General features: G+C 39.0%; 1 protein-coding gene across 3 annotated transcripts in view; it reads right to left on the bottom strand.

Annotated features, from left to right (window-relative positions):
• LOC126266719 (autophagy-related protein 2 homolog A) overlaps positions 1 to 21,061 on the bottom strand; it is a 492,161-nt gene that overhangs the window by 278,543 nt on the left and 192,557 nt on the right. For all 3 annotated transcript variants that reach the window (XM_049971191.1, XM_049971193.1, XM_049971192.1), the window contains 7 exons: positions 19,437 to 19,537; positions 18,002 to 18,185; positions 17,817 to 17,917; positions 17,497 to 17,699; positions 17,257 to 17,413; positions 1,057 to 1,217; positions 806 to 978 (listed from right to left, as the gene is read on the bottom strand). In XM_049971191.1, the coding sequence (XP_049827148.1) occupies positions 806 to 978; positions 1,057 to 1,217; positions 17,257 to 17,413; positions 17,497 to 17,699; positions 17,817 to 17,917; positions 18,002 to 18,185; positions 19,437 to 19,537 (1,080 nt within the window). The remainder of the gene's footprint in view (positions 1 to 805; positions 979 to 1,056; positions 1,218 to 17,256; positions 17,414 to 17,496; positions 17,700 to 17,816; positions 17,918 to 18,001; positions 18,186 to 19,436; positions 19,538 to 21,061) is intronic.

The following is a 21,061-nucleotide window of genomic DNA, read 5'->3' as shown; positions in this document are numbered from 1 at the left end:
GAGAGAGAGAGAGAGAGAGAGCATTATTTCTTCAGAGAAGGAGTTGTGGAGATCGACGCACCCACGTATCCAGAGAATTGTAATAAGAGAAAAGGAAAGTGTGCAGTCCAGTTTTGCACCACGTCTGTTGTCGCCAAACTGTTAGAATGTCATGTGCAATAAAGATTCTACTCTGTTCTGTTCTGTTCTGTTCTGTTCTGTTCTGTTCTGTTTTGTTCAGGTACTGTTTGATATCAACACAGGGCTGAAACACCACCAGTTGTATGTGCACATACTACTGCGAGATCCAGTTCTTGAAAACTCATGTTATCACTTCTTCAATTGTTCAACAATTAATAACCCAAATCAATGTGTGTGAACTGTCCTTCACAGAAGGCATGTTGAAGCTGCAGACATAACCAACCAGAATTTTAGAAAATTATTAATTAATAGTATAGATTTGTATCTGACATTCAGTACTGCCCTCTCATCTACTTTCCAAGTCTGATTACAACACGATGTTCACAACAACCACCTGTGTAAACAAATAACTGTTGTTTGTTCTTTCTGTCAAAGTGCCAAAAGGTGGGGGCCACAAAAACAAAATTAGACTAATTATAGTGCACACAGCAGTTTTTACGCAGTCTTCCCTCGCTCCACATACGATTGGAACACGAAAAAAACCTACTGTATATACAATGTTAGGAACCCTCCAACATACTCTCTGCCGTACACTGTAGAGTGGATTTCAGAGTATGTATGTATATGTACATTATCAAACAGTGCAAATATTTATCCAAGCAATTGGAAACAGAGACATAATTACCCTGACAGGTGCAAAGACATTCAGTATACCCTGACTAACAGACAGAGTGACAGCTACAAGTGACTGTCCAGAAAGACTTGCACCCTCAGTCTGTTGACGCCGTTTCTGTCTCTGGCGATGTTCATATACTGAATAATATATTCCCTCATTTTCTTCTGAATCGGTATCAGAATCTGCAAGCAAACAGAACAAATTAAATGCTATCAAGAATACATAATGATGTACCAAATTTCAGTTTGCATGTAGCTCACCATATTGAATTCCAGATTTGCATAAACTGAAAGTAGGATAAGTCTGATCTTGCAACAAAGCTGAAGACAAGTCAGCACCTCCTGATCCTTTCCCAGAATACAAGTCTGTATGTGAAGGTTTCGGTGCAGATGGCTCCCACAGAAACATATCTGTGTTAATCCTGGAAAAACAATATGTGGTATATTTTTCAGTAGATTCATTGCAAAAGAATTATTATTTAAACTTATAATGCTGGGGAAATGGATGATAGCGTTAGAAACTATCCTGGAAGAAATTCTAAATTTCTTAAAGTTCTTTTATTGAGAACTAATTAAGTATTTAAGAAAGATAATGAAAAAGAGATGAGATGAATTAATGCAAGGAGCAAAAGAAGGAAGTAGGAAAAATTGTAAGAATGGATATATGCATTTTCTTTTTCTTTCTGGCAAGGAACTGACACTCTATATAAAAAGTACTACAGTACTGGACAATGAAAATACATGATTCTCAACATTTAAATATATAAAATTGTCCATTGAAACTAAGTATCACAACATTCAATTTGTGTTATAATTAGATTAATGCTATACAGTGTGATCCACCAAGCAAATTTTATTCATTAAAAATATGAGTGATTTGAAGTGATAGTAATTGTGAGTTTTACTGGTATGTATGTGTACAGTATGGCATTCTGTCTCACTCTGCTTCACACAGCAATTATATACATCTGTTTAGTTTTAGTATGGTATCTGTCAGACATAAACAGCTGTGATATAAGCAAAATTTTCAACAACTGTATCCTACATTAAAAACTGTAATATCTTTATCTTGTTATGACTATTGGAAAATTCTCGTAAGTGAACCAGATTAGCAAAGCAATTAGCATTCCATAAACTGACACTACACTAAGAATGTTGGGCCATATTTTCACCTAATCTTGCTGCACTCTGAATGAAATCAAACAGCTAAAGTTAAGAAAACCAAATACTCTAGTTACAGTAAAGACAATTTTTGACACTACACATGTGCCAATTCCATTGTCAAAGTTCCTATTATCTTTCTAGGCCAACATAACCAAATAGTGATTGGTGACTAACTGTCCTAGCACGGCATGAGCATATGTGTATGATGGTGAGAATGGCACAGCAATGCAAGAATGGGCTGAAACTAACCATCCTAGCCTTAATTAAACATGATTTTAACCAGCTCCCACTGTTTGTCTGTTGTAGACAGAAACACGGTAATACATAGATCTGATATGTAGCACTGATAATATACCCCAGCAGTGCATCAAAACAGTTTGCAATGTTATTCCAGACACAAAGCATATACAAATTGTGTGTTCAATATATGCAGAAATTAGACTACAGAGGATCTCATTGCAAAGGAGGTTCAGCTTCAAGAAAACTGACTGGCAGTAAATTTAGATAGCTGTCACATGCTGCAGTTTCCAGCCTAGAACAACACCCAAGTCATTTCACGCATTCATTGAAGCTGTAAAGAGGCACTCTAAATTGCCGATGCCTTGTGGCTGTTAGACCTTATATATCTCTGACCTTACTTCTCACCTGGCCCTTCAAGTTACAGAGCACAAGACTCTTTAAAATTAAAATTTAAAAAAAAGTCCAATCAAAAACTGACATTTGGATATAAGAATGACTATATTTAACTAGAGGCATCCTCTTATAGTGATCCAACCAGGTCTACTACACATTACAATATCACTGTCCAAATAGCTCACTACGTACTCATGAATGAGAAAGTCAGACACAAAGTCAAAGTTCTTGAAATACCCATGAGGTTCTGAAGGATTCTGATGGTCTTATTAGCCCATTTGAGATGTTAGAACTCTAAAAGGTTTCCAAGGAGAGTGAACCAGGTAAAGTGGTTGGGTTAAATGACATCTGAACAAAACAAATAAAGAATTGTCAGCATACAGCAAGTGAATGGATCCCACAGCTCTTCAACAACTGTACAAGGAGCTGCCCACACCTACAAACTGTTGGAGAAAATGATTCTGAATAAAATTATATTTATACCAGACTATCTACTTATAACTCAATAAGCAGGGTTTGGCACCATGAACAACTGTAGAGAGGGGCTCTTGAAATTTACTTTAACAGAGGATGGGTTTAAAACTGATAATGTTATAGTGTAGTTTTGGTGGATCTGACACCAGCATATAACACTGTCAATCACCGATTACTACTTGTCAAGCTGAACAACATTCCAAAGGACCTCTATCACAATTCATTTATTAACACTCTTATGCAAATCATACATTTTTTGTCAACTTGCAAGCACATTATAGTTGCTGGAGAGCACAGACAAAATTAACTACCTCAGAAAAATGCTATAGCTCCACTTCACTTAGACATCTACATTAAAAACTGACTGCTGACTCTAATTACAAAAACTTACTGTATGCAAATGATCTAGCTTTGGCTGTTGTTGTTGTGGTCTTCAGTCCTGAGACTGGTTTGATGCAGCCCTCCATGCTACTCTATCTTGTACAAGCTTCTTCATCTCCCAATACCTACTGCAACCTACATCCTTCTGAATCTGCTTAGTGTACTCATCTCTCGGTCTCCCTCTACGATTTTTACCCTCCACACTGCCCTCCAATACTAAATTGGTGATCCCTTGATGCCTCAGAACATGTCCTACCAACCGATCCCTTCTTCTGGTCAAGTTGTGTCACAAACTTCTCTTCTCCCCAACCCTATTCAATACTTCCTCATTAGTTATGTGATCTACCCATCTAATCTTCAGCATTCTTCTGTAGCACCACATTTCGAAAGCTTCTCTTCTCTTCATGTTCAAACTATTTATCGTCCATGTTTCACTTCCATACATGGCTACACTCCAAACAAATACTTTCAGAAATAACTTCCTGACACTTAAATCTATACTTGATGTTAACAAATTTCTCTTCTTCAGAAACGCTTTCCTTGCCATTGCCAGTCTACATTTTATATCGTCTCTACTTCGACCATCATCAGTTATTTTGCTCCCCAAATAGCAAAACTCCTTTACCACTTTAAGTGTCTCATTTCCTTATCTAATTCCCTCAGCTTCACCAGACTTAATTCGACTACATTCCATTATCCGCATTTTGCTTTTGTTGATGTTCATCTTATATCCTCATTTCAAGACACTATCCATTCCGTTCAACTGCTCTTCCAAGTCCTTTGCTGTCTCTGACAGAATTACAATGTCATCAGCGACCCTCAAAATTTTTATTTCTTCTCCGTGGATTTTAATACCTACTTCGAATTTTTCTTTTGTTTCCTTCACAGCTTGCTCAATATACAGATTGAATAACATCGGGGAGAGACTACAACCCTGTCTCACTCCCTTCCTGACCACTGCTTCCCTTTCATGTCCCTCGACTCTTATAACTGCTATCTGGTTTCTGTACAAATTGTAAAAAGCCTTTCGCTCCCTGTATTTTACCCCTGCTACCTTCAGAATTTGAAAGAGAGTATTCCAGTCAACATTGTCAAAAGCTTTCTCCAAGTCTACAAATGCTACAAATGTAGGTTTACCCTTCCTTATTCTAGCTTCTAAGGTAAGTCGTAGGGACAGTATTGCCTTACGTGTTCCAACATTTCTACGGAATCCAAACTGATCTTCCCTGACGTCGGCTGCTACTAGTTATTCCATTCGTCTGTAAGGAATCCCGCTTAGTATTTTGCAGCTGTGACTTATTAAACTGATAGTTCGGTAATTTTCACATCTGTCAACACCTGCTTTCTTTGGGATTGGAATTATTATATTCTTCTTGAAGTCTGAGGGTATTTCGCCTGTCTCATAAGTCTTGCTCACCAGATGGTAGAGTTTTGTTAGGACTGGCTCTCCCAAGGCCGTCAGTAGTTCCAATGGAATGTTGTCTACTCCGGGGGCCTTGTTTCGACTCAGGTCTTTCAGTGCTCTGTCAAACTCTTCACGCAGTATCGTATCTCCCATTTCATCTTCATCTACATCCTCTCCCATTTCCATAATATTGTCCTCAAGAACACCGCCCTTGTATAGACCCTCTATATACTCCTTCCACCTTTCTGCTTTCCCTTCTTTGATTAGAACTGGGTTTCCATATGAGCTCTTGATGTTCATACAAGTGGTTCTCTTATCTCCAAGGGTCTCTTTAATTTTCCTGTAGGCAGTATCTACCTTACCCCTAGTGAGATAACCCTCTACATCCTTACATTTGTCCTCTAGCCATCCCTGCTTAGCCATTTTGCACTTCCTGTCGATCTCATTTTTGAGACGTCTGTATTCATTTTTGCCTGCTTCATTTACTGCATTTTTATATTTTCTCCTTTCATCAATGAAATTCAATATTTCTTCTGTTACCCAATGATTTCTACTAGCCCTCGTCTTTTTACCTACTTGATCCTCTGCTGCCTTCACTACTTCATCCCTCAAAGCTACCCATTCTTCTTCCACCATATTTCTTTCCCCCATTCCTATCAATTGTTCCCTTAAGTTCTCCCTGAAACTCTGTACAACCTCTAGTTCTTTTAGTTTATCCAGGTCCCATCTCCTTAAATTCCCACCTTTTTGCAGTTTCTTTAGTTTTAATCTACAGGTCATAACCAATAGATTGTGGTCAGTGTCCACATCTGCCCCTGGAAATGTCTTACAATTTAAAAACTGGTTCCTAAATCTCTGTCTTACCATTATATAATCTATCTGAAACCTGTCAGTATCTCCAGGATTCTTCCATGTATACAGCCTTCTTTTATGATTCTTGAACCAAGTGTTAGCTATGATTAGTTGTGCTCTGTGCAAAATTCTACCAGGCGGCTTCCTCTTTCATTTCTTTGCCCCAATCCATATTCACCTACTACGTTTGCTTCTCTCCCTTTTCCTACTACCGAATTCCAGTCACCCATGACTATTAAATTTTCATCTCCCTTCACTATCTGAATAATCTCTTTTATTTGATCATACATTTCTTCAATTTCTTCGTCATCTGCAGAGCTAGTTGGCATATAAACTTGTACTACTGTAGTAGGTGTGGGCTTCTTATCTATCTTGGCCACAATAATGTGTTCACTATGCTGTTTGTAGTAGCTTACCTGCATTCCTATTTTCCTATTCATTATTAAACCTACTCCATCATTACCCCTATTTGATTTTGTGTTTATAACCCTGTAGTCACCTGACCAAAAGTCTTGTTCCTCCCTCCACCGAACTTCACTAATTCCCACTATATCTAACTTTAACCTATCCATTTCCCTTTTTAAATTTTCTAACCTACCTACCCGATTAAGGGATCTGACATTCCACGCTCCGATTCGTAGAACGCCAGTTTTCTTTCTTCTGATAATGACATCCTCTTGAGTAGTCCCCGCCCGGAGATCCGAATGGGGGACTATTTTACCTCCGGAATATTTTACCCAAGAGGACGCCATCATCATTTAATCATAGAGTAAAGCTGCATGCCCCCAGGAAAAATTACGGCCATAGTTTCCCCTTGCTTTCAGCCGTTTGCAGTACCAGCACAGCAAGGCCGTTTTGGTTATTGTTACAAGACCAAATCAGTCAATCATCCAGACTGTTGCCCCTGCAACTACTGAAAAAGCTGCTGCCCCTCTTCAGTAACGACACATTTGTCTGGCCTCTCAACAGATACCCCTCCGTTGTGGTTGCACCTACGGTACGGCTACCTGTATCGCTGAGGCACGCAAGCCTCCCCACCAACGGCAAGGTCCATGGTTCATGGGGGTAGCTTTGGCTACATAGAGCAAATGTTTGACTTTGTAGAGAGAAATCTGACAGCTGCCCTCAGAAATCTACCAGGGTACTACAATTAGAATCAGCTACAATCACATCCTTCTACAACACAAGTATGTGAATTCCATCTATAGAACAGAGAAGCTCATCTTGAACTACATATAGTATTGTCAGGAACCTGATTACAACACTGTCACAGTCCAAAATATCTGAGAGTAATGCTTGACAAAACTCTTTAATTTCAAAAATCACTGTAAGAACAACAGAATGAAAATCTCTACACGAAACAATCTGATTCATAAACTGGCAGGATCAAAATGGGGATCACACCCTCAAATAATCCATGCATCTGCAATGGCACTGAATTTTTCTACTGTAGAATATGCCTTTCCAGTCTGGTACAGACCACTGATAGTGAAACAAGTAGCTCGATTACAGGTCACCTCAAGTTACCTAGTTTGAGCAGTACCACCTTCTATAGGCAGAGAGGTGACTATTGATCAGGAGGTACTTACAGTGGAATAGAGTAGTGCCCACCCATTTCACAGGTATAGGCCTCTCTTTAAAGGCTGAGGTCCATGAAGAACTTGTTTACCATCATCTCAGAAGCTTACCACTGTGCCACCTGAGAAGGTAAGACTGGAAATGTGTAACATGAGAACATCTCATCTCCACAGATGGATGACAGCTGAAAAAATAACCACAGAAGACAGTGAAAGTTGGTCGGTGTGGAGGCCACTAAACAGTTTATGGTCCAAAAGAGAAGATCCAAAGGCATCATGACGAAATGAAGCCTCAATGTTTATGATACATATTTTGAATTAAGAAAGAGAAAATTACAAGCTATATGTTTCAATACTTTCTCTGCCCAAAATCCTACATGTGGGATGATATAATTCATGCCACAATGAGTTCCTCGGAGGTTGTGAAGTTCTGGACTTACGTGATATGAAGATGATGTATTTTCCCAGTCTAATTATTTTGTTCATTGGTTTGATTGTCACTCTGTGTATTTGTATGTTATAGAAGACAAAATAAATAGTGACCATGATCAAGCACTGTTGAGTGGTACAAAGAACAAACACAAAACATGATGGTTTGCATTCCATTAGACACCACATGTGATCTCTACAACTTTATAGTGGGTATTATCTGAACAGCAACAATAACATGAATGTCTTGGAGCCCAAGGAACTGCCCCTCCTTTAGGCAATACAATTTTGGTAGGACAATGCCTAGCTATATGATGCAAAGAACACACTAGCCTTCATCAAAGAATGATGGATATCACTTTATCTCTTGCTTGCAAGTTTCCCTGAAATGTCATCCATCAAACTTATCTGGGATATGATGAGTCGGTAGTTTGTTCATCACAGTCATCTAGCCACTACTGTTGCAGCTTTGTTGTCTCATCTACAATTAACTGAATAGAGATTTCCCAAAACATATCCAGCCTGCCTTCGATTCCATGCTGCAACGACTACAGGCTCAGACCATAGCATGTAAGTTCTTTACATCATTCAATCCTCAGAGTCAAGTATATTTCTGTAATTCTAATCATTTGGATATTGTCATATTTTTAATAAGCTGCATAAACCTTATACCTACATTTCTTGCTGTGCAGTTTTCACAAAGAAGCCAGGAATTTCTTTAAGTGCTACACTTCCAGACAATTAGAGCATGTTTAGATATCATCCAATTAATTTGTGATAGTAACAATACTAAATTTAAAAATTTAGAATAATGTCAGATATTATAAGAAAAACATAACCACATCCGAAAATTTTACCAATACACAAATAAGAAAAATTATAAATCTATAGGAAAGTTCTGCAAAAAGTACATATTCAGGAGTAAAGAAGACTACTCACGGAATAGCAGAGGTGTTGAGTTGTCGGAGAGGCAAAGACAAAAGGGAATGAAAACTCTGCTAGCTTTCAGAATAAATCTTTTGATGAGCTAAAGTACAAGCAAAACACACACACACACACACACACACGGAGAGAGAGAGAGAGAGAGAGAGAGAGAGAGAGAGAGAGAGAGAGAGAGACTGCATGGAGTTACATTGTGTCAGAAGGAGAAATGCAGTGGATGGAGACAGACAGAAGTGTAGGTTGGTGATGGGGAGCTAGCAGCTCAGAGGAAGGCAGCAGGTGTGCAAGATAAGAATGCAGTCAGTTAGCAGAGGTTGAGTCCACAAAGATTATGGGAGTAAAGGATGAGTTACAAGAATAACGCCCACCAATGTACTTCAGAAAAGCTGGTGTTGGATGGAAGGATGAAGACTGCATGAATTGTGAAGCAGCCACTGAACTCAAGCATGCTGTGCTCAGTGGTGCGTTGTAACACTCAGTGGCATGTTGTAACACTGAATGATCAACAATGTTCTTGACCACAGGTTAACAGTGGCCATACATATTGGTGGACAGTTGATTGGTGGTTGTGCCCATGTAGAATGCTGAGCAATGATTACAGCACAACTGGTGGGAGTGGCATAAGGATGAACCAGGAGGTTGTGTAGGTTGGATGAGCAACAGAAAACCACTTTACGAGGGGTTGGAAGGGTATTGGGTAGGATGTCCCCCATTTCCAGATATGATGATAGATACTCAAAGCCATGGTAAAGGATATGGTTTAGTTGCTCCAGTATGGCCTGATACTGTGATACTGGGTGACAGAGAGGGGAGGGGGGCATTTCTTTTCATTTGATTATTGAATTGCTGCCATCAGAATTTTATGTCTTTCATTTTTCTTTCCCACATGTGATCATGTGAGTAGACAGATCCTGAAGTTATTTATCTGTAACATAGATTCATTCACAAGAGAAATGGTCCATACCACTTTTACGAAATAGTTGAGGATGGGTCCTTTCACATACAAATAAAATTAAGTTGTGCAGTAGTTACCCAAAAATGGGGTGACTCAGCTATGATGCAACAGAAAAGAATTTAAGTATGAATTAGTGGGACAAGTGATCAGACTAAAGAAGGGTATATCGTACATAAATACAAAAGATAGTTAAGGGCATTTATATATCCCATCCCCAGATGTAACGTGAAATTTCTAGATGGATCCTGTTGTTGATGAACATAGAATAAAACTAACTTTCTTGATCTTAAGTATTAAGAACCTTTGTATGTTATATGCTAATAAAAGGAAACATGAATCTTGCCCTGCAGGAATACCCGTAAGCGTAACTGTCACTCAATGTGCACTGGAAGTATCAATAATTCAAGAGAATCTATACATTATAGTATTTAAGGAACACTTATGAATGGTGTCACAAAATAATACAAGAGTTATGTATAATGGGTACTAAGTGACAACATTGAAAATGGGATATAAGAAAATATACTAAAATATGTAATAATGCAATAAGGAATAAAATAAACATCAAGAGGAAATTTAATAAGAAGGCAATTATGTGCCATGAAATATATCTAAGTTCTATATTATAAAAGACAATAATAAAGTAACATCTTTAGCTTGAGTGTGGGGATATGTAACAGGACATTGTGGGTCAAATACTATTCCGCTTATAAGCATCAGCTAAAGATGTCTGTAATGTTTAAGTAAAGCAGGGACGTCAAATGTCAACAGACCTGCACCGTGTACTGTATCTGTTTCTACAGAGAGGGCGTATGAGGAAAGATGTAACTGCAGTGCACAGAAACCAGGAGAACGCTGACTACTTGCTGGGTGTAAGCAGTCCATGGACCCAGAAGACACCGACAGAATAAATGGTATTATGAAATTTCTTAGGAGAAATACAAATAATGTTTTCTTTTATTGTAATGTAAGAAAGCTTTTGTATTTCTGTTAGATTGGTGGTGCATTTATCTGAGTTCTCATGAAGAAGGAATATATTTGTGTCATGCTAATGGACTGAACTGCAATTGCAGTTGCAGTTATGCAATAAACATCTAGAAATGGATAGTTGAAAGTGAAAATACAAGTTTAGTCAGTGTCTGATAATTTGGTATAAGTCATTAGTTGGAAAGCTTTAGCAACCTCCCGCAGCAGAGAAGACGCTTCAGAGAAGCGCACACAGGTTTAGCACAGCATAGCTGGACCACAAAATTCTACTTGGTGACCAGAATTACACACAAGGTGACGCACTGTACAGGATGCAGAGGAAATAGTACCGGGCCATACCAAGCTAAACAGAACCAACAAACTCGACAAAAATCCATTTGAATACTTATTTTTTCTTTTTTCGCCATGAGGTAACCCCCCCCCCCCCCCCCTCCCTGCAAAGAGAGAGAGAGAGAGAGAGAGAGAGAGAGAGAGAGAGAGAGAGACTAGTATCATGCTGGCCAGGAGAAACTGATCCATATCCTTCAACAGGGCTATCTTATCTATCATTATGCCCAGAAATGAGGGACATTCTGCTCAAGACCCTAAAGTGGTATTCTTTCACTCACCCAAGCTACATAAATCCCAGTCTATTCCTAGGCCACTCCCAACCCCTTGCCATAAGGGTCCTGACCGGAGAGCAAGACCTCCCAGATCCATCCACCTGGCACATCCTTCTTCAGTCCTGTTGCAGATTTATCCTACCCCATCAGCGGCTGGGCCACCTGTGCAAGCACCATGTCATACACTAGCTGTGCTGGAATCACTGCACAGCATTTTATGCAGGTGTGAGCACCAAACAGTTCTCACAACAATGAATGGTCACTGTCAAACAGTGGCAAAGAAGAAAGTTGACCATCTACAGGCACAACATGCTGCTGAGCACAATGTGTTGAAGTCCAGTTACTGCTTTACAACTCATGCCATCTGGATCCTTCCCTCCAAAACCAGCTTTTCTGAAATACATAGGTGGGAGTTATCCTTGCAACACATCCTTCACTCTTGTAATCCTCCTGGCTTCAACCTCTGCTAATCCACTGTCCCCAAACCCTGTAGTCAATGCTTTCCCTCCCTGTCACCTCCTCCCAATCCATGCCCCCATATCATCTTCATCGTGTGCCACACCTAATCAGCCCCTGTAGGTAGAGGTGTGGATCTATACAAACGCATCAGCAAAGGTAACAAGCTCTTTATTGTAGCATCTGTGTTGTGTGATACACTGGGGCAGTTGCTGACTGGCTGCTGAGTTGTGTTGGGTTGGCCATTTGCATGCCCAGCAATTCCATTAAAGAATCTTTGCCGGTGACCAAATTCTCATTAGATATGCTGGCAGTGAAGCTTCTAAGCTTCTGAGTCAGCGGTGTGTATACTCGACGGTACTGTATCTGCTGTGGCCAAGGGTGACACTTTGTATCTGTCATGGTAAAAGGTGCCCACTGCGATGAGGTGTTGGTCTTATATTGGTGGTAGATGGTCGGTGTGCTAGGGGAGCATCCTGCTGTCTCCTGGGCAGAAGTCAGGTGTACTGCTGAAGTAGACCTAGGACGATCTGCTACACCACAGCGCTCAAGTCCGGAGGGGACACGGCACGTAGAACTGCTGCCCCACCATTGCCTCAAACCTGTGACTTCTACTCGTGGGCCCAAGTGGCTTACCTCATCTGGAACAGCCCCATGTCCCAGTAGAGCTGCAAAACTGAGACTAATTTTGTTACAAAACACCCCCCATGTACAGCTGGCAGTGACAAACTTGTTGTACGTATGTGCCACTACCCTATCCTAAAACATCACTGCCACTGCAGAAATCTGCCTTGCCCCTTGCTGCACAAGTTTGTGCAGTAACACTGAGTCTGCTGTTACAGGAAGCTAATCTGCCGTGGCTTGCAACACTGTGCCAGCCTTGTCAAATTATTACAGTGACAAAACCCTGCACACACCTGCTGTCAGTGTGGCTGCAATACACCACTCAGGCTCACACTGTTATGCCCATATATGGCCAGTGCACTACATTACCCCCTCTGCAAGTGATTTAGTATTTTATGTAGCTGCTGACTTCCTACTTGTAGTTGAAGCAGAGTCAGAAAACTCAATGAGATCTGTCACTTGATGTAACCTCTGACATATTTACCTTTTTCTTCTAATCCAGTCACTGTAGTTAATTCTCTTGAAGCAGAGGTCCTGCTAATCGGGGCCTCTGAAATCCCACGTGTAGCCAAGGAAAGGCTTGACTTCTTCTCATTCTCCATTTGTTACTGGAGCAAAAGAAGATAACTTCTACTTGTATCACAAGAAACCACTACACTACTTTCATTTTACAAACATATATTTCCGTGAATGGGTGCGATCAGTGCACACTCCACTGTAGAGTGAAAATTTCATTCTGGAAGCATCCCCAGGCTGTGGCAAAGCCATGTCTAAACAGTATCCTTTCTTCCAGAAGTGCCAGTTCTGCAACTTTCACAGGAGAGCTTCTGTGAAGTTTGCAAGGTAGGAGATGGAGATGAGATACTGGCATAAGTAAAGTTGTGATGACGAGACATCGTGCTTGGGTAGCTCACATGGTAGAGCACCCGCCTGCGAAAGGCAAAGGTCCCGAGTTCGAGTCTCGGTCTGGCACACAGTTTTAATGTGCCAGGAATTTTCATACCAGCGCACACTCTGCTGCAGAGTGAAAATTCCTTTCTGGAATACCCAAGCTGATAGTGATGTCATCTGAAGAGCAAGGTGTCAAAGCAAGGTTGGCACCCCACAATGAAATCACAGAAAAGTATAGTCACTGCAGGACATTCTGACGAATAACAAATGCTGGCATAGCCATGCCTGCTAAGCCCCACTACACCACAGCAATTAATGGTCTACTTACAGCTGAGCAGAGGAAAGCTTGTGCCAGTTTACAGACAAAGATCAAGACCACAGCATCATCTTAGATAGGCCACCAGTGTATTAGATGACTCACACAGAAATTTATGTGAATATTATGTCAGTTATGCTTCAGGTGAAGAGTCTTGTGAATTTGTCTATGTCAACTGATACTTTAATATTCAGAGACAGTCGTAAATGCTTAGAACATTTGTGTCATGATGGATTACAAAAAATTAAGAATGTATCCATATCTGCATGGTAATAAAGTGAATTAATATTTTACACATTGTAGTTCCACTCAATCTCCTTCTGAGGAAAACCAAAGAACACATCATTGTGCCAGTGGGTTTATTTTTGTATGGCACAACACTGCTTCTGGCTCCAGCACACCTTGTGTCTCTGACTCTGTCATTGCAACACTCTTTGTTCCAATACATTCACAATTAGAATGTACAGACACCAACACTGCTCCCTGTAGTTATCCCTAAACCCAGATAAGTCAAACAGCTTGTCTGGCCTAAACAAGGTAAGCTTTAAGTTACAATATCAGTCAAATCTCAATTCCATGCTGTCATCCCCGCCAAAAAATAATCATAAATAAAATATGGCGTTTCAGTCTTCGATCGCTATTCTTTATTTTCAACCAATTACCGGTTTCGGGCTAGCTGTTCATCTTCAGATCTGTTAGACAAAGTTAAAAATGTAATTAATAAGAGAGATACAGTCAGTGATAGAAATATCTTAGTTTACAAAAAGAAATTTTGGAACGTATTAAATGTCAACATACCATATGTTGTAGTTACAGAGTAACTTGTCCATACAGAACACACGGTTCACTGTCATAAGTAAAGTAAACTTCAATCTGTTAAAACATTATATCACAGTTTTTAAGAGTAACCTGATTGGTAACAGTAAAATTGCACTCTACCTATAACAATTGTGCATCTGTTATTATTTCACCATATATATTACTGGCGAATATTCTTTTTAATAAAACAATTTTTAAGATAATAAAATATGAATAATCTTTTTGAGTGGACCATGAAACGGAAAATTTACATTAATTTAAAATTTCTATATAAAGAAACATAAAATATAATTAAAATGTTGATATTCTTCCGAAAACATCCGTTTTCTCTTCTTTGTTTTGATTGGTGGTGGAGTGGATTTCCCTACGTCAGAACGTATACAACGCCATGCCGAGTCCTCTTCCGCCGCGCCCAGTTCACCTCGCTGACAGTGCGCTGAGGGCCGTTCCGCTGCAGCTGTTTTTTACTGGGGCGTGCTGTTGCATACAAGAGTAAACAGGTCTTTAAAAATCTCATAATAATTCCTGTGCATAAAATCACTTTGCTCGTTAAGTAGTAGGCCTGGGGTTTTTCTTTGATGTGCGTATATTTCAATCTCTTTGAGCACGTTGAGATAGAGACTTTTTGGAGCTTTATGTAGCACCTCCATTTGTTCATTTATATTACTCACATCATGTCTACTCTCTTTTACATGCGTTTCAAATGCTGTTCAATTACTATGACTGCAATGTTCCCTGTATCGAATTTCAAAATTCCGCCCTGTTTGTCCTATATAATAACTGTCACATTCAGCACATTTAATCTTATATACTCCGGAATTATTGTATTTCATTTGTTTTGTCGTTGCTGGTTTATCTCTTAGTCTATGTGCCATTTGCCCTTCGTTCTGAAATGCCACTGTGATGTTTTTTTGGAAAGCATTTAGCAATTCTTTCCGACACACGCCCTTTATATGTCAGGGTGACAAACTTCTTCTTAACTTTAATTTCCTTAGAATCGCTACTGATGCCCAAGGATTTGTTTTTGATCTTGTTAAGCATACGTGTAACATCTTGTGTCCTGTATCCGTTAGCTGCTGCTACATCCTTAATAATACCTAGTTCTTTCTGCAACTCATCTTCCTTTAGTGGCAATCTGAGGGCTCTGTTGCACATTGCATGAAAGTACGCTCTTTTATGCTGTGCTGGGTGGTGCGACGTCACTATTATGATGTTGTCGGCGCAAGTGTCTTTTCTATAGACGCAGAAAACGTGCCTGCCTCCCTCTTTTCTGATGGTCAAATCTAAATAGTTAAGCGCCCCATTGTTTTCCATTTCTAGTGTGAATTGAATTTTTGGATGCTGCTCGTTTAAAACTTTAGTCATTTCCACTACGTCTTCTTTTTTCCCTTTGAATAATAAAATAATGTTGTCAACATACCGTCTGCAATAAATTAACTTCTCCTTAATTTCTGGAAAAGAGCTAAAAACTTTGTTCTCAAAGTCATTCATAAAAATTTCAGCTAAAATTCCTGATAGACTGTTCCCCATAGCTAAACTTTCATCTTGAATAAAAACTTTATCATTAAAGATAAAACTATTAAAACTCAATGTGAACTCTAGCATATCTACGAGTTCGACAATTTCACCCATGCTCATTGACTTATTTTTTATCAGGTTTCACACTGAGTTCACATTGGGTTTTAATAGTTTTATCTTTAATGGTAAAGTTTTTATTCTGACATAGGGAAATCCACTCCACCGCCAATCAAAACAAAGAAGAGGAAACGGATGTTTTCGGAAGAATATCTACATTTTAATTATATTTTATGTTTATTTGTATGGAAATTTTAAATTAATGTAAATTTTTCGTTTCATGGTCCACTCAAAAAGATTATTCATATTTTATTACTTTAAACATTGTTTTATTAAAAAGAATATTCGCCAGTAATATATACAGTGAAATAATAACAGACGCACAATTGTTATAGGTAGAGGGCAATTTGACTGTTACCAATCAGGTTACTCTTAAAAATTGTGATATAATGTTTTAACAGATTGAAGTTTACTTTACTTATGACAGTGAACTGTGTGTTCTGTACGGACATGTTACTCTGTAACTATAACATATGGTATGTTGGCATTTAATACGTTCCAAAATTTCTTTTTGTAAACTAAGATATTTCTATCACTCACTGTATCTCTCTTATTGATCACATTTTTAACTTTGTCTAACAGATCTGAAGATGGGCAGCTAGCCCGATACCGGTAATTGATTGAAAATAAAGAATAGCGATCAAAGACTGAAACGCCATATTTTATTTAATGAACGATCGCTGAACTCCCAAATAAGACAATCATGTCTAGTTTTGATAAAAAATAATCATATGGTTCATCACTTACTGCACAGTCTTGACACCATAGGTCATGGCCCAGAAGCCGTGCTGAGTTAAGATGATCCTGCTAATTCTGACACCAAACTAGAGGACGGGGAGGGGCAGCTATGAGCCAGGATGGTGCAAGTAGGTAGTGGACATGAAATGGAAGCCCAGGAAGCTCCAGACAAAAGCAGCTAAAAAGTTAACAAGTTCTTTGTCAAAGCTTTTGAGCTGCGTAGTGCACAGCCACTGAATTCTTCTGGATTAGCTGCTTGCACTCCGTACGATGCTGACGCAGAGTCTCCACCGTGCATCGGTAGTCTCTTTATGCGAGCCGGCAGTGAGGCTTCTGCAAGAGTGACACGTATACTCAACAATGCCATATTGCTATGGCTCCGGGCAGCGCCTCTGTTTGTACTCTACTTTGTCAAATGACTTATTCCAAAATCTAACAAAGTTTGCATTCTCTTTTGTGTGTGCCACTGGATGACTCAGTGCCTCTGCTATTCAATCAGTGGCCTCCTTTACTACTAAACATTACAGTCCAGAAGTCTCCTGATTGCTGGGTTGGGAGGAATTCAAAGAGAGATACTCTACCTGTTGTATATCAGTTCATATAGGTGTTTTGAGGAAATCTGCATACTGGCACATGGAAGATTTATCTCAAGTTGCACCCGGCAGTTTCGTGAAGCATGTTCAATGAACTCAGCCATTTCATGTTTGTCACCTGGAATAACTAATTCTTCACCATCTCCTAGAAATTAAGATAAAAAACAGGATAAATATTAATACACCTCAGTTACTTACAGTTCCAGCAAATCACTTTTGTGTTGATACCTTCAGTATGGTTAACAGATCTTCCATGTGGTGTGTCACTTTCGTGAATTACTTTTTTGGAACTAAAAGGTGATGGCTCTTTTGATGTTGCTTTTTCTAAAGGTTCAAATGTAGAATGAGGCATTGAATCCTCTAGCACTTCATTCTCTCCAATGTCATCCAGATCTCCAGGACTATTCACAGGATATACCACAATCACAATCCTGCAGGTGCGAAAGAAAGAAACAAAGAAAATCACTGATGCTTGGAAAAATAACAATCCCTTGATACCACAATACAAGAGTGAGAAAATGAATTATTACAAAATCTACCTCAACTACCTTGGCCAACCAAATCCCTTTCCTCCATCTGGCAAAGAATTCCCATTTCTATCATCACAAGAGGCACGCAGAAAAGGAAGAGAAACATCAGTGTCTGCCTCCTGCCAAATATCAAAATTAGTACATTAAGACTCAGATTTGAATAAAAAGTATAATAACAGTTTACCTTTTCAATAAATCCATACCTGGAAAAGACCTTTCACATCTCTGCACTGGAATTCATATCTTATAGTTGGATCACGACTAGTGATCATTGTGTGGAAAGATACATCCTCCAACTCAAATATGAGAATATCCTTTCTCACAGAGCGTTTCCACCATGGTGGACGATCCATGTCATGTATAGGCCGAAGATCAGGAGTGGGAAATCTGTATAAACAGAAATAATCAATGTTTGAAAATATAATTGGATAGATACAAGATCTACTCACCAAACAGCAGCAGGAGAAGACATACAAAACATATGGAAATGTGCAAGCTTTCAGAGCCAGTGGCTCCTTCTCCTGGCAGAAGGATTGGTGGGAAAGGAAGAGCGATGAAGGAAATGGACTGGTCAGGTTTAGCAAATAGGGAAAGTTACAGAAAAGCTGCCCAGAACACTGGGTCATGCTTATAGGAAGGGATGAGAAGGAAAGACTGATTGTTGGTACCTGGATTGGATGTAATTTGAAAACCTGAGAACTTAAAGGTGGAAGATAGAGTAATAAGCAAGACAGAGACTACTGAAAGAACTCTGTGCACTAGTCAATAACAGCAGAAAGGTAAGTGCATTATACATGGTAGACAGGTGAGGGGATGGGGGAGCTGGGGGTGGGGGAAAGGGGGAGGGGGACAGGGGAGGGTGAAGAATTGAAAGGTCGGAAAATGAGATATACAGAAAAATAAAAGGGAGTAAAGCAAAGGAATAGTTATTAAAAAGGAATTCTGAGACCACAGAAATTAGTGTGTCATTTGGATTATCCCTCGTGACACCAGTTTTTCAGAACTCTGCTGGCGAGAACTGGCTTTACAGCATGTGCTTGGTTCTCAATGCCAACCTGGCCTAAGCTTATAGTAATTTCTGTGGTCTCAGCAATTCTTTCCAGCAACTATTTTTTTCTTGCTTTTGTTTTTCTACTTCTTTTATTTTCCAACCTGTCTACTGCTCCCACCCCACTCGTCTACAATGTATAATGCAATTAGTTTTCTGCTCTTACTGATGTCTGCATGATGTTCTGTCAGTAATCTCTGTGTTGGGTATTACTCCTTTTTCCAACTTTAAGTTCTCTGGTTTTTAAATTTTGTCCAGTGCTGCCACGAATGATCACTCGTTCCTTCACACCCTGTTCATTTTGTCTCCCCTGACATGAGGTTCTGGGTGATTTTTCCATAACTCTCTCCACTTCTTAAACCACACCAGTCCTTTTCCTTCATTCATCTTCTTTTCCCTTCAACCCTTCTTTATAAACATAAACACTGAAATGTCTGTCTTTACTAGTGTCATAAAAATAACAGGACATTTATTTCACCTCACAAAATGAAGATAATTTTTAAAGTACATCTGTATGAAAACTGCTATTGATATTCCTACATCTTTCAAGAATATAAAAGTAATAGGAAGTTAACACAAATTTACATTACCTTAAATTCATTTTTAAAAGTGATGATGACACCTTTATTTCTGTTTTGCTATCTGCTAGTGAAGAACTTTCAACAGCCTGATAAAAACATGTCTGTTGAGTCTGGGGGAAAAAAAAAAGATTGTTTAAACTCGACAGATTTAATTTTTTTACAACTAAACTTAGTTACTCTTAATCTCTAAAGAACCTAAAAGAAACATATTCATATTGAAACAGGCAGTCTGTTTCTACTATGGGCAACAGAAAAATTTAACAATGTTGTTACGTGACACACAGTATCAAAAAATGTGCTCTGTGAGAATATATTTTGAAAAAATGTTAAATTACTTATCGAAACATTGCAAAATTAGGCACTTTCTGGTCTGGTAGTTCGTTAGATTCTTTAGTCATTTCTTTTATGTTCGTTATAGAACATAATATAGCTACAAAAAGAAACTTCAGGATTGTAGCATAGTGGTCATACACAATTAAATTGGTCCACACAAGAAAGTACACTGTTTCTTGGACGTAGTGTGCTGTTGTATTATCAGCATGGAAGAATCTGGCATTGAGACAAGGCTATTGGTGGATTTACTTGATGGAGTAGCACATTGTTTAAAACTCATAAGTCATTTAATTCTGAGCACTATACATCCCAGGCCTCTACTTCTACCAATTCTCTTGATTAGTCTTATGTATAAGTAAAATTTTTTGTGATTCTGCCAGGTATTCAGAATAACACAAGGTTCTTTCACCACTTATTTAATCAGAATGAGAGAGATTTCAGCTAGTAAAATTTTTGGCTCTAACTTTCTTACTTATTCAGTACTGCAGCATCAAAAGATAATAACTTCTTCATATCTTATGATAATAAGAGGATTGTCTTGGCAATTTATGTATATAATAAGGATCCTTATGCAGATACATATCTTGATCTTGGTGCCAGTTTAATTATTTTGTCTGAAGGCATGAATATTTCTCCAATAGAGGAATGATTTTGTAAGATAACTTTCATATGACAAACTTTACATGTCACTGCATGAATAATTGCTCAGTATGAACACATTATATAAATATGATACAGAAAAAACTGAGTAAGGAGGAGGGGGACACCACATACCATTAGTCCCCATGTCAGGGAGGACAGTAAGCAGCAATGGAGAGAAAATTATACATCTGTTCCAAGGCTTGTGTAGGGAAAGAGATAAAATGGAAACTCGGGTGATTGTTAATGAAGTAATGTAGAATGAAGTGTATACATTCATTTACTGTATGGTGAAAGGAAAAGAAGCTGGAAATGACTGAGTTTCAATATAAAGAAACAAGCTGGCTTTAGTTGTGGATACAGCAAAATGAACCATCTGGAAGGCACGAACAAAATTACATGACTGATGGTATTCATATATTATTAGAAAACTTTTGACACTGAAACTTCCTCGCAGGTTAAAACTGTGAGCTGGAGCAAGACTTGAACTCGGGACCTTTGACTTTCATGCTCTACTGGCTGAGCTACCCAAGCACAATTCATGACCCAATCTCACAGCTTTAGTTTCCCCCAATATTTCATCTCCTACTTTCGAAACTTCACAGAAGCTTTGCTGTGAACCTTGCAAGACTAGCACTCCTGGAAGAAAGAATATAGTGGAG

The sequence above is a fragment of the Schistocerca gregaria genome, chromosome 4, assembly GCF_023897955.1.
Source record: "Schistocerca gregaria isolate iqSchGreg1 chromosome 4, iqSchGreg1.2, whole genome shotgun sequence".
NCBI classification, from domain to species: domain Eukaryota; kingdom Metazoa; phylum Arthropoda; class Insecta; order Orthoptera; family Acrididae; genus Schistocerca; species Schistocerca gregaria.
This window is presented reverse-complemented; position numbering and strand designations above follow the sequence as displayed.